The following is a 14,007-nucleotide window of genomic DNA, read 5'->3' on the forward strand; positions in this document are numbered from 1 at the left end:
CTCAGTGTGTATCGGCCTTTTAAGTTATTATCAAATGTTTTAGCTATTTTTATTCTTACGTTAGGGTACATAATTTAATTTAATATTACCTATTAAATGTAAAAAATATAAAATTATAATATTTTTATTTAAATATAATATAATATGTATAATATTATATTTACAAAAGTAGTTGCTAAAAAAGTAACTAAGACAAAACGTAATAATAAAATCATTATGCATAATTTTTCTAATTTCTCAAATCACTTTTCACACTCAAAAAAATACAGTTTTACGACAAAGTACATATTATTATTAAAAATACCTTTGAAAGAGATAATACTTATGAAATTAAAAAATAAAGTTTCTACACAGTGACATACCTTTGGCTGCCTATAAAAAACCTGTAGCATATTTTGGCAGTTCTTTCACGTCTTTTGGGCGGCTTTTGCGTCGAGGACGAGGTGTCAGGATTATCATTAAGCCCGCAAGTAACGACTACAGCAATATAAACAGCCATACAATTCCTGACTTCTTTCTCCAAAAGTCTTTTATGACGCATACACACCGCTATTTTTGATACACTATGAAACAGTAAAGTAATATTACGAAATTACTCTTCTGCTCTTCCCAAAACTTGGTGCCTTACTTTACATTATAACCTGTATTACAATCTACATACTATAAATTACATTGGAGTAACTCTTTCCGGCTCTTTCTCTTCTCTTACCGTATAAACAGACCTTCTAACTGCTCCTCTCTCAAACCTCGTCCCAGAAACATGGTTCAACACCTCTGGCAGTGATTCTCCTTCGGACAACATCGTATCATCACTCAAGTTACCACTATCGTCTCGTCAAGACCTGCGTAGAAACTCTGGGGTTAAAACTTTCTGGTTGGCCTTTAAAATCTTCTCATGATGCCTCAGGCGATGGACAATTTCGTCGTGGAGGACGTTGAAACACATGGCAGTAAGGGCCAGTCCAGTCATGATATAGATGGAGCAGAACCAGACAGTTCCAGTTGAAGCTCCGTTCTTCTGTGTAGCGCCTGGAGCGAGATGCCCGAAGCCAATAGTGCTTAGACTCATAAAGCAGAAATAAACTCCATCTATTGGACTCCAGCCTTCCAACTGGTACAAGATCAGAGCTCCAAAAAATATATACGTGAATATCGCAGCGAGACATAGAGACACTGGTGCAAGGATCGAGAACCCACGCAAAGAGACTTTAGAGTCTGTATCTGTGCAGCTCATAGAGTCACAATCTCTGAGGAAGCCCAGACCTTGAGTTTTGTCTTTGATAGAAGTTGTGCTGACACTGTGCGCTTGAGACGCTGATATTATTGTTCCCGATGGAGACCGGACGTAGTATGGTTCTTGAAGATGAAGGGTTTGAGTTCGATAATCATCTTGTCTTCTGACTTTTTCCTTTCGTTCTTTACTAGCCATGGTTCTCTCATCAAGGCAGCAGTATCCACATTTTGTGCATAGACAGCAACATAAGGCTCTGCTGAACACGCTTCGAGCGAGCCTTGAGAGAAGTGCCCCGACCACAGAGAGGTAAAGGAGTGTGAGTGGTATGCCTATAACTGCATATCCTATTGTAACCGCTTTTCCAAGAGCCGTCTTTGGTGCGACACTGCCGTACCCTGTTAAAGAAAAAAATCATTAGTCATTATGTTCTAAATTTTGAGTTACTTATCACGGCGTTAACACTGTGCCTGTCATGCTACGGCTCCTAAGCTTAAAAAACATGCTTTATTTTAAATGAATGAAAAAATACGTACCTATAGTGGTCAAGACCGTCAGGGAATAAAGGAAGGCTTTTGCGAAATTCCATTCGTAGTCTTCGATGACCAACGCGGGTGCCGACTCCAAGGCCCTTGCTCCTCCATATTGCGCTGATACATCAGCCGCCACTCTTGCAACTAACTTTTCTTGAAACCTGGCTATCTCCTGGGCAGCCAGCCTCGTCCAGTTCTCCTTATAAAGGATGTTTAATGACACAGTGATCTCCCAAATACTCTCAACTGTTTGGGATCTCAATTCGGCACTTGCTTGTGCAATACTCCCGTTTAGCTTCGCCACAGGAGCAGTCTTCTGAATCTCCGCTTGGTATAACGTCGTGGCTAGTGTCTTTTGGTGTACCTTTGCTGCTGTTCCCTCTATGGCCAAGAAGATGAAGGCACCTAGCAACGTGTAAGCTAGGAGAAGAACGAAGATACCTAAGTTGGTGACGCAACCAGCTACTAAATTCTTCTTTTTACTCTTCTTCGTCTTGACGCAAAGACAGCATGTAACAATGTCATCGTCGACCCTGTAGTCTTTACCATTTTTCTTATATTTCCCATTGGCGTGGTTCTTCTTTTTATTTTTATCCATATTCGTTAGATGTCGCTAGCTCATATTTTTAAAGTTAATATTGTCTATAATGCGTTCAGTACATTTCTTACTGGATCGCCCATTGTTCGAGATCTGAAACAAGGAAAAGGTAATATTATTAACAGACCCCACATCATAAATAGTTACGTAAATAAACTGGGTACAGTTTCTACCGAAATTGAGAGTTGGGCTTTTTTTTTTGACTCTCATTGTAAGGTTGCAAATTCAAATCCTGCACTATCCTAAACGTGCGGATCTTGAATGACTGGATCTATCAAGTCTTCAGATGAAGGAAGCAGGCTTTAGTCTTAAATGGTCATAAGCTTCTGAAGAGTATGAGGAACAACTCGTGAACTGTGTCTCCCTCGCACTAACACGTTAAGCGGTATACGACAAGAATTACATTTTAGAAAATTTCGGTTAATTAAAAATTTGCATTGGCTGATAACCCGACAGAATTATGTTGACTGCACACGTCAAACGGTTTGCATACCAGCGAGATACCTACGTGATACACCCGGGCTATTCATTTATTCACTCTTCTTTTTAAAGTTAACAGCTGTCATTGTCCCTTTCCTTTCCCGCGGATAAGAAAATTACAGGTATAATTTAAAATAAAATTAGGTTTTTATTTAAAGTTAGTAAAGGTTCTGGGGGGTTGGATTAAATGGGGGTTTGGATTAAAACTTTAAAAAGTCTTACGACTTTAAATAAACACACATAATATATCAATTCCCCTATTTACGAAATCTTTTAGCTAAAGCAAGTCATTGTGTTACCCGATCTAAACAAAGCAAACGATTCAGCGAGCGAAAATTCCGACTTACCGATGAACCGGGTACTTGTAAAAGGCGTGCCTTAAGGGGAAGAAAGAAATTTAGAAAACAAATAACGTATATTAGCATACCATAAATTCTTAACAAATATCCCTCAATATAAAAGGACTGCGGGTCATAATCATGTGACATTACTTTGGTTTGTTTACCAAGACTGAATTTTTAGGATGGCAAGGAAATGTTAACAAAAATGAGAAAAATCAAGTTTACTGGAAATGAACTTCCTACCCAACTAATGAAATGAGAGTACCCTTCAGTACCTATTATCTAAAGAACAAAACAAATAAACAGCCTAGCCTCCCTTAGTCAACCGAAGGGGAAATAGAGCATACTCCACCACACTGCTCCACTGCGGGTTAGTGGAGGTGCTTTTTCGGCTAATAGCCGGGACCAACGGCTTAACGTGCCCTCCGAAGCATGGAATCATCTTACTTTTCTGATAATCAGGTGATTCAAGCCTGCAAAGTCCTTACCAAACAAAGGATTTCGACAATGTCCCCATCGGGAATTAAACCCGGACCTGCAGATCGAGAGCCTAACGCTCTAACCACTAGACTATAGAGCGGTTCTCACACTATTCCGCGCACCGGAGCGGTTGGCGATGAAGCAGTCAGCAAGGTCACATTGACTGTCTCTTTTTTTTCGACGTGGCTTATTGTAGATTTGCCGCAGATGGCATTAACTACTTGGCCGGACAAATAGGGAGCGCTGATGCCTCTCACCAGGTGGAGCATCGCATCGCCGCGTGCACCGCTGCAAAATCCGTGTCATGCGAGAATCGCCTAAAGCTTTATTCAGCATTATTATTATAATGACTCTAAATGTAACAGTAGCATAGAGAATTCTACGTGATACAGGCATAATATTCTCTGGAACATTTTGTGGTACCAAAACTTGGACATACGATCCGTGAACAATGAACACAGAGCTGGGAGAGCTTAGAGGAGCGCGAGGGAGTTTACTGTGTGAAATATGACTCCCGACACGAGATAGGTTTGGACTTAATATTCACTAGGATAATGATTAATATGTTTATGTACCATTGAAAGCAAATAGTCGGTCATCTCACATCAAACTCGAAGTTAATAATTTGGTTCGTTCAAAGTTTTGAATTACTTTTGCTTTTCACTCATGACTTTAGTGTGACGGATCTTTAAGTGTATAATAAAGAAGAACTTCGTGTAGAACGGTAACTCTCCGCCCCGCGCCAATTTGAATGGTAGATTTACCTCCCCCCTCTGTATCTTACTTTAGTCTGATTGGCCGTAGGCCGCTAAAGAGTAGGAGCGCTAGAGGACTGTCTATCTCGTTTGCACTTATGTCATAAGGGGGCCAGATTTTTGCACGGAATGTCCGGGGTGTGCCTTAACCTTGCCCGCCTTTGGCATGTGCCTGTATGGTATCTTATAGTTGTAATTATTACATAAATAAATAAACTTTAAGAAATCTATGTGTCGCCAAAATGTTTGTACTAACTCCTGTAATAGTGTACTCAACCCTTTTATTACCAGGCACGTAGAATGCACTCTGGGAACGGAGGTCATAGCGTAGTGTAATATCCTATTTGCGCATGAGATAGAACGTAAGCTAATATGATTTAGAGTATAAATTTTATGACAGTTTCTATATTGTGATTGTGTGGTGTGCTTGAAATTCAATCTTCATCTCCTGCAGGTACTGTAAGGTCAATAACCTAGGTAAGTAAGTATGTAGGACAATGCTAAGGATGATTAAATGGATCTCTCCTTCTTCTTCTGTCGTGTGGGTTGTGAAATGGATTTCCAACCCCATCAACACTGGTGTCAGTGTTACTATTGAGCCGCCAAAGGCCCCTGACATGGCTCATGTAACGACTTACACGTTTGGTTAGGACATTACAGGCTGATCACCTGATTGTCGGAAAGTAAGATGATTCGTGCTTCGGAAGGCACGTTAAGCCGTTGGTCCCAGTTACTACTTACTGATGCAAGTTAGTAGTTGTTACATGAGCCATGTCAGAGGCCTTTGGCAGTTCGATAGTAACCCTGACACCAGGGTTGATGAGGTTGGTAATCCACCTCACAACCCACACGATAGAAGAAGATAATTGAACTAGAAGAGTATCTTGGTACTAGAGATAAGCATTGTTTTTTTTTATTGTTCCAAATCCAACAAAAGCAACATTCACAATTAGGGACTTATTACCAAGCGCAAGAAACTTCAAAACTCATTAACAGATATTTACACCAACTGCACTACTAAATAAATTGATTGGCAAAGTTGTTCGTTTATCGTCATTTAGTATTTCACCAAGTGATTCACTAAGACCTCGATTCCATTAAATTGAAAGAAGTTTCCAGACCATTAGGCTGACGGAATTATACTTTGCTCTGCGTGGGTATTGGGAATGTGATACTATTGAATTGAAGCCGATCTTATGAAAAATATCCGCAATAATCTAATTTAATTTAAATTATAATTATGCTTGACAGGATGTGTCAAACAATGTACAAAACAAAGGATTTATCAGCCTCCGTGGTCTGTAGGTTAGAGCGTTAGGCTCACGATCTGAAGTTCTTGTTGATTCCTTGAATCATCTGATTAATTGATCTGATTTGATTGATTTGATTGATTGATCTGTTTTGTATGTTGTGTGCAATAAAGTATATTTGATTGATTGATTGATTGATTGATTAACCGAAAAAGTAAGATGATTCCGTGCTATGGCGCGATAAGCCGTTGGTCCTGGCTATTAACCGTAAAAACACCTTCACCAACCCGCAGTGGAGCAGCGTGGTGAAGTTTGTACCATACCCCCTCCGGGTGGTTGAGGGGAGGCCTGTGCCCAGCAGTTTTTATGTTAATTAGGATGTTTTTATTTATTGATACAAAGGAACATATAATATTATTGAGTCACCTAATGCGCTTAGAGAGAGAGAACATTATATAAATTAAGTATACTAGGTGTATTAGTAGCCGTGGGCTAACCAACTGGGCTAAGTTGGAAGAATGCTTGACTCTCAATATAAGGTCGCAGGTTCGAATCCAGCACGTGCCTAAACCTATAATTTTCGAAATGTTTGGATTATAAATGATTATTATGCTCAGTGGTGGAGGAAAATATCGTGAGGAAACCCACATACCCGAGAAATTAGTTTAGGAGGCATGTGACCTACCCAGTATTGGGCTGGTTTTCCCTTCGCTGGTTGAAAGCTCAGACAGGTAGTCGCTTCTGTAAAAACCAGACCTGTCAAATCTTCAGGTTAGGTAAGCGGACCCTGTGAAAACAGGATAATGCTAGGGAGATGAGGGAGCTCCGTGGTTTCTTCGCAATGAAAATCTGCACATTGACCTAGGTCTGCCAACCATTGCCCAATGGCTCAAATTAGCTTCCAAACGTTTTTTCGATTCTGCTCCGCACCACCCAAATCCCCTGGTAGTTGCGGCTTCCGAGTACATTCCGCTTAGGGACGGTACTGAAAAGTATCGGCGTCCGAAGGACGTAATATACGATCCCGACGACCCGATTACTCTAGCCATAGAGGCAGCCAATCAGCTCGCGACACCAAACACTTCAGGTCCCCGATACCGACCCCGCCGGCGTGGTCGACGATTTCCCTCATTCAGCGCTTATCGCTATCGACCCACTAGGGTCGATTAATTCTTTCAAATATTTTTCCTCTCAGACGACGCCCTGAGCCGAGGTTCGCGCCCAACTGGGCACCCCCAGGCCTGTTGTCTTAAACGTTGTACCGGGTGAGAGCCTTCAGCGCTCCCCATTTGTCCGGCCAAGTAGTTAATGCCATCTGCGGCAAATCTACAATAAGTCACATCAAAAAAAAAAAACTAGGGAGATGATGATACTAAGTTTATAAGGATTTTTTATAACTATTTTCTTTTTTGTGTCACAAAACAAAACAACAATAAAATAAACTACAAAAAATATGTAATAGAAGAAAAACTACAAAATAAAGTTCAAATTAAAGTTTTATGAGATGTATTTTACAATCATTTTTCTGTGCTTTCTAACATGATGAACAATTTGTTATGGGCGATAGGTTATTCCTTTGTCACCATAAAGGACTTCGTAACAACAGTGGCTGCAAGTTGTCTTTGACTTCTTGTGGCTCTGCCCACCCCGTTAGGGATTACAGGCGTGAGTTAATCCGATCCGTTTTGCTTTTTTTAAATTGTTTTGTGATATTTTTAAATGATGTTATTGTCTTGTTTTTGTGTGTGGCGTCCTTATATAACAAACTATTTCTGTTCTATAGTTTATGTATGTAATTTTACGACAACCTATAATTTATCCCACAGCTCTACCCACCCCGTTACTCGTAACAGACAAAATACGCAACTGTCGAAGTATTGGTATGGAGACTAATTCTCCCGGAATTCCGATATCTAGTACCGTAGTGTTGTCGGTTGCAGGACTAATTTAATTACGGTAACTAGAAAAAATACGAGATTTTATAACACAATACATTACATAACATCGCGCCTGTATCCGCGAAGGGGTAAGCAGAGGTGTATAATTATTTTTGCCTAAAAGCAAATTATAAAATAAAATCCCGCTGGCGAGGAGTGAGAATGTATATATAATATAATATTATTTGAAAGAAAGAAAGAAACATTTATTACTTCCGGACACCACAGACACAGACAGACAGGTACATTACATTTAACACAGGACAAAAACTACACGGAAATCAATAAGTACATTTATATTATATATTATGTATACACAATTTATAATGTATATTTAATATATTATGTATATACAGAATATTAATAAACAGTAAATAACGAGCATTAAATTTAAAATTATTTCAAAAGAATATAGTGACGAGTACTTCAATATCTACCTTTCATAATTTATAATTATATATAAAACAAAATAGTAGGAAACTCTATTCAGAATTTCAATGGATAATAATGTGGTTATACAGAGCAAATCTGTTCTTCCAATTAAAATTTAATACACGTTGAAGCAACAGTATAATATATAATGCAAGATAATTTAATACGCGGTGATGTTGGATTTTCATATTTTGCTTATGAAATGGTTGCCTGGAAAGATACCGACCCCGCCGGCGTGGTCGACGATTTCCCTCATTCAGCGCTTATCGCTATCGACCCACTAGGGTCGATTAATTCTTTCAAATATTTTTCCTCTCAGACGACGCCCTGAGCCGAGGTTCGCGCCCAACTGGGCACCCTCAGGCCTGTTGTCTTAAACGTTGTACCGGGTGAGAGTCTTCAGCGCTCCCCATTTGTCCGGCCAAGTAGTTAATGCCATCTGCGGCAACTCTACAATAAGTCACGTCAAAAAAAAAAATAATAATAAAAAAAAAAAAGGTTGCCTGGAAAAGATATCACTTTGTACGATAGGTACGACCATTTCAAGTGGCAGCAAACTAAGATGGCCGTTTTGACACATTACTATAGTGATAGTATCGTAAAATGTAGGTATATAGATTAATTAATTATCGAAACTAAGAACGAATAGGACTATTGAGAATTTTGTTTTACTGGGAAGTCTACTACGGGTACAAAATTCCCAGTGATCTTATCAGTAAGTTTATTGGTAAAGAAATTCCCAATAGTTCAACTGGTAAGACTACTCGGTAAAACTCTGTACTGGGAATAGGGGGAAAACATACCTACAGGTGTTAGTGACATCGTAACGAAAATTCTACTTGATATTAACTCAGAGCAATGAGTTGCATCATCCCTAATATTCGTTACGATGTAACTTACACCCCGTACAAGTACGTACAGGTAGCCATACGAGTACGTATGGATGTTAGTTACACCGTAACAAAGACTTTGAGGGATGATTTAGACCATGATTCTGAGTTGATATCAAGTGGAATTTCCTGTCGAATAAACCACAGGTCCACAGTGACTATACATTAAAGTACATTTGTATTTGTGTTAAATACGGTATCTACAAAATATCGATACAAATAGGAACCGTACCGAAATTCGGGCATCCCTATTCCAATGGGCGTCCATTGCGCGACGAGACGGGATTGTGGAATGCACTGCGGTCAAGCGGTGACCGATACCTACCTGTGTTTGACGTTTAATTAATTGATCTCCACAATTTGCGAGCTGGGGTAAGAGACTATCTAGAATTGTAGCTGAGAAGAGATGAATGTTCTAACGTGGGATGTTGTTGTGGTTAGAAAAAAGTCCTATGTTCCCACATATCAAATAAAATTAAATACAAAGAATCCGTGGTCAAGTGGTTAGAGCGTTAGGCTCACGATCTGGAGGTCTGGGTTCGTTTCCCGATGGGGACATTGTCGAAATCACTTTGTGAGACGGTCCTTTGTTTGGTAAGGACTTTTCAGGCTTGAATCACCTGATTGTCCGAAAAAGTAAGATGATTTCGTGCGTCGGAGGGCACGTCAAGCCGTTGGTCCCGGCTATTAGCCGTAAAAACACCTCCACCAACCCGCAGTGGAGCAGCGTGGTGGAGTATGCTCCATACCCCCTCCGGTTGACTGAGGGGCGGCCTGTGCCCAGCAGTGGGACGTAAAATACCTACAATCGCATTCTGAAACTCCATGTCCCGTTAAGTTCTTGCATGACTCTGTACGTATATATCGATCGTCAGACTGCAATATCGCACGCTCGTTAACATGTTCTTAGTCGTAGTTCTAGTTCTGGTTCGGGATTAGTTCTTAGTTAGGATTAGTTCCGCAAAAAGCGGGACGGCGCCGTAATATGGTTCTGTTTGGTATTTAGTTTTAGGGTTCGATACCCAAAGGGTAAAGATCGTATTACTAAGACTCCGCTGCGTACATCTGTCCGTCGGTCACCAGACTGCATCTCATGAACCGTGATTCTCAGATAGTTGAAATTTTCACAGATGATTAATTTTTGTTGCCGCTAGAGCAACAAATACTAAAAAATAGAATAAAATAAATATTCAAATTAGCTCACACACTTTTTGCACGTTCTGCCTCGATATACGACAGGCAGACGCGGAATAATTAAAGCACATAATAACGGGTTCTTACCGCGTTTAAATGGGGATATGAGACTCCCCAATGAAAACAATGTACAAGACGCGGAATATTCACAGAATATGTACTTTATTCACTTTTATATTCAATTAAATTTATTATTTAAGGGGGGTTCCACACACATTGGCACGGAACCCTTTGTGCGCGAGTCCAAGTCGCACTTGGCCGGTTTTTGTGGTATGTGTCACCAGGATCCGAACCCGTCAGACTTCTTAATTCAGATCGTGAGCGCAATCCTCATCAACCACTGAACGACAGAGGTCATTAATAAATATAAAAATAATAGGCAAACAGTTTGGCAATGCCCTCGCAATTCCCAAAAGACGCTAGCCATGCTTGAAATGTCAAAGTAATATCTCACAGACACGGTCTTATCTTGCAACTTGCAGACTTGCGACTTGCAGACTTACACACTTGCAAGTTCTGATTAGTTCTCAGTTCCGCAAAAACAGACAATGTCTTCGGTTTAACTTACCATGTTATAATTTTCCATCACTTTATTGGTTTTCGTGAAATTGGATTTTAAATTGTGAGGTTTATCCGGTAATCGGGGATTTGGGGCGCTAAACCCATTTGAGACCTCAATTTCATTTGGTTCTTTTAATACATTGATAAGTCTATAAAATATTTAATTTACTTCAAGGTAAGTACGGTCACGAGCATTAATAATTATGTATACACTTTGGTACCATGTCACATTAACTTTTATGACAAATTGAACTGTGAGTCTCACTAAATGTCAAATGTGTTAGTGCGACAGAGTCCTAAAGTGGGTACATTATATTGCTCATGACTGTACAATGACACTTAGTGCTAGCTACATACTGAACCGAGATAGTGGGACAAACTTGCCTTGAAACATTTTGCTTATAAAATAACCGCGAAATAAATCGACAAATACTTACTGAGGTGGATGATTCAGACCATGATTCTGAGTTGATATCAAGTGGATTTTTTACAGTCGGAAAATTCATGAAAATGTTAGTGTATTTTTTATTTATTTTCAGTCCCATGCTTTTGCGACGGAAAAAACTACTTTAGGTATATCAACTCAGAATCACGAACTGAATCATACCTCAAAGTTTTCGTTACGATGTCACTAACACCCTGTATAGGTACTATCAAACAGAACGAACAGTTCAGCACAATTAATGTAGATATTTCAATAAGATAACATTTTACAATCGTCTCAATGCGCGGTATATAAATCTCTCAAAGTACGTAAGTTAGTGTTGTGACGTGATTAGCATAGTCTGCGTCTGTGGTCCCGTGGTTGAGCGGTGGGCTCACGATCCAAACGTCCCGGGTTCGAATCCCGGTGGGGACATATCACAAAAATCACTTTGTGATCTCTAGTTTGGTTAGGACATTACAGGCTGATCACCTGATTGTCCGAAAGTAAGATGATCCATGCTTCGGAAGGCACGTTAAGCCGTTGGTCCCGGTTACTATTTACTGATGTAAGTGAATAATCGTTACATGAGCCATGTCAGGGGCCTTTGGCGGCTCAATAATAACTCTGACACCAGGGTTGCTGAGGTTGGTAATTCACCTCACAACCCACACGATAGAAGAAGATTAGCATAGTGATCAGTCGATATTAGGTCGATCGATTCTTTGCTATCTAACAGTACCTACACAAGAATGATGAACATTAAATCAAATAAAGAAAGGGAGATTCTTTAATCGATACCCTTTTCCAAAGCCCAAATATCAAAAACGATATCCCAACACACGTAAGTACGTACACCTGTTCCGTTACAAACGGTTAGGGAGCTGAGGTTTCTTTCCGCCGATTGCGCCAAAAGTAATGTGACAATACCGAAATTCAATTTCAGTTGGCGACGATAAAGATTTAGCATAAATCAGTGATATAATCCAATATAACCAGGGTTCAGGCTTGCTACGCCTAATGTCCCGCCATTGAAGTCTCTATTCCAATTTAAATGACTTATTTCATTACCTCTAGGGATGGGGTTAAAGAAGGAAACGCGGCTATCGATTGTCGATGACTCTGAATTATTAATTTCCCGATTTGAATTTTTTATTTATTTTCGGTTGCATGGGACTTGAACATTATACATTTGTAGACGAGTAGGAGTATTTGCTATACACCTGTCTTATTGTTCTACGGCAATTTCTTCGAGGCGACTAGGAGGTGACATCATCATCATCAATTTCGGACAATCGACTGAACAGTTATTTTGAATATTGGCAATTTTTGTGATAAAAAATCCCCATCCTCATCAAAAATCGATCCCGGGACCACCAGAATGAAAGACCAAGGCTCTAACCACTAAACTACGGAAGCCGTGTAGTAGAATTTACAATGGTTTTGTACGACAATGGTTGTCAAAACGGAATATTAGACTTTCCGTCCACAATTTCGTGTCTTTGAATACAAATAACATTTCAAATATAATTATAGTTTATATTTACTCAAACATAGTGAATTTTAGGTATTATTATTAGATTTAAATGTCAAGGAATTTTGTAGGTTTGAATCAGTTCGTTAGTTTATTTGAATACGTGTGTAGGAATATTATAGTACCTAATCATTTAGATTTAAAATAGAAAATGTTATATTTAAATTATAGTATTAATGAATTTCTAGATTATAAAAACTAAACTTTGACATTGTTAATTAGAGTTTTATTATTATTTGATTTTATTATTAATTTGTATTAAATTATAATTCTTATGTAATTGTAGATGCATGTGTAGCACAACAGCATAAATTTACATGCTTACTTGTAAGCTGAAAACACGGACTACTGTATACAATGACATCTGTAAATACTGTTTTCTGGCAAATAAATAATTCTATTCTATTTTAAAGGGTGTAATGTTTATAATTTAAAGATAGAAGATGATGATGAAAGTAGATTGAAGAAATAAATAAAATGTAAGGTTAGGTTACTCGAATTTATTAATCACTAAGAAAACCAAAGTTACACAAAAATATAAGTAGGTATTTGGAACTTTTAAATCCTAAGGGTACATTCCAGGTATTCAAGGCCACTGGTCATTCGTTAAGCATTATTAAATAATAAGAAAGGTATTATAAAAACCTCCCTAGCTCGTTTGCCCTCGGCGGCGGGAAGGAAGCCGAGCCGACTAGAAGCAGCTACCAATAAGCTGTAGCTGTAGCAGTAGCAGAACAGCTGTACAAAACACCCGTCATAGAACAGAACAGCCTTCGTAAAACAGCCGTCACAAAACACCTTCGCAAAACACCTCCGCAAAACAGCCATCCCAAAACAGCCACCCCAAAACAGCCGTCTCAAAACAGCCGTCTCAAAACAGCCACCCAAAAACAGCCACCCCAAAACACCTTCGCAAAACAGCCATCTCAAGACAGCCACCCCAAAACAGCCACCCCAAAACACCTCCTGCGGACAAAACGCACAGGGGTAAATTAAACCTCTAGGGGCGGAGGCACAACCTAACTAACTCCCCAAAATCGTATAAAAAGACTCACCTGTCGGAGGTCGAGAAGCCACGTATGCGGCCAACGTACGATGACGTCGATGCCACGACGCTGGGACAAAATGGCGGAGCAACGTGTCCACGCCACGGACACCAAAACCACACCTATTCGGAACAAATCGCACATTAGAATCCTGACCGCAAACACTAACACTCACGAGTCACGACAGATGACAGAAATGTATAACTTACTTACCAGAATAAAAATTTACGAAGATTTGGCGGCGCGTGCGACGGAGTTGCGGGCCACCGGTCACACGCTTATAAACCGCCTAAAAGAAAGACAATGACAACATATATCGAC

General features: G+C 39.6%; 1 protein-coding gene across 1 annotated transcript in view; it reads right to left on the minus strand.

Annotated features, from left to right (window-relative positions):
• Positions 1–469: 469 nt before the first annotated feature.
• Positions 470–14,007, minus strand: part of LOC126376259 (potassium channel subfamily K member 18-like) — a 32,372-nt gene continuing 18,834 nt past the window's right edge. Inside the window, exons 2-3 of the mRNA XM_050023558.1 lie at positions 1,768–2,455; positions 470–1,629 (exon numbers count right to left, since the gene is read on the minus strand). Of these exons, the coding sequence (XP_049879515.1) occupies positions 836–1,629; positions 1,768–2,362 (1,389 nt within the window). The 5' untranslated portion in view covers positions 2,363–2,455 and the 3' untranslated portion in view covers positions 470–835. The remainder of the gene's footprint in view (positions 1,630–1,767; positions 2,456–14,007) is intronic.

This window comes from Pectinophora gossypiella, chromosome 20, assembly GCF_024362695.1.
Source record: "Pectinophora gossypiella chromosome 20, ilPecGoss1.1, whole genome shotgun sequence".
Lineage (NCBI taxonomy): Eukaryota > Metazoa > Arthropoda > Insecta > Lepidoptera > Gelechiidae > Pectinophora > Pectinophora gossypiella.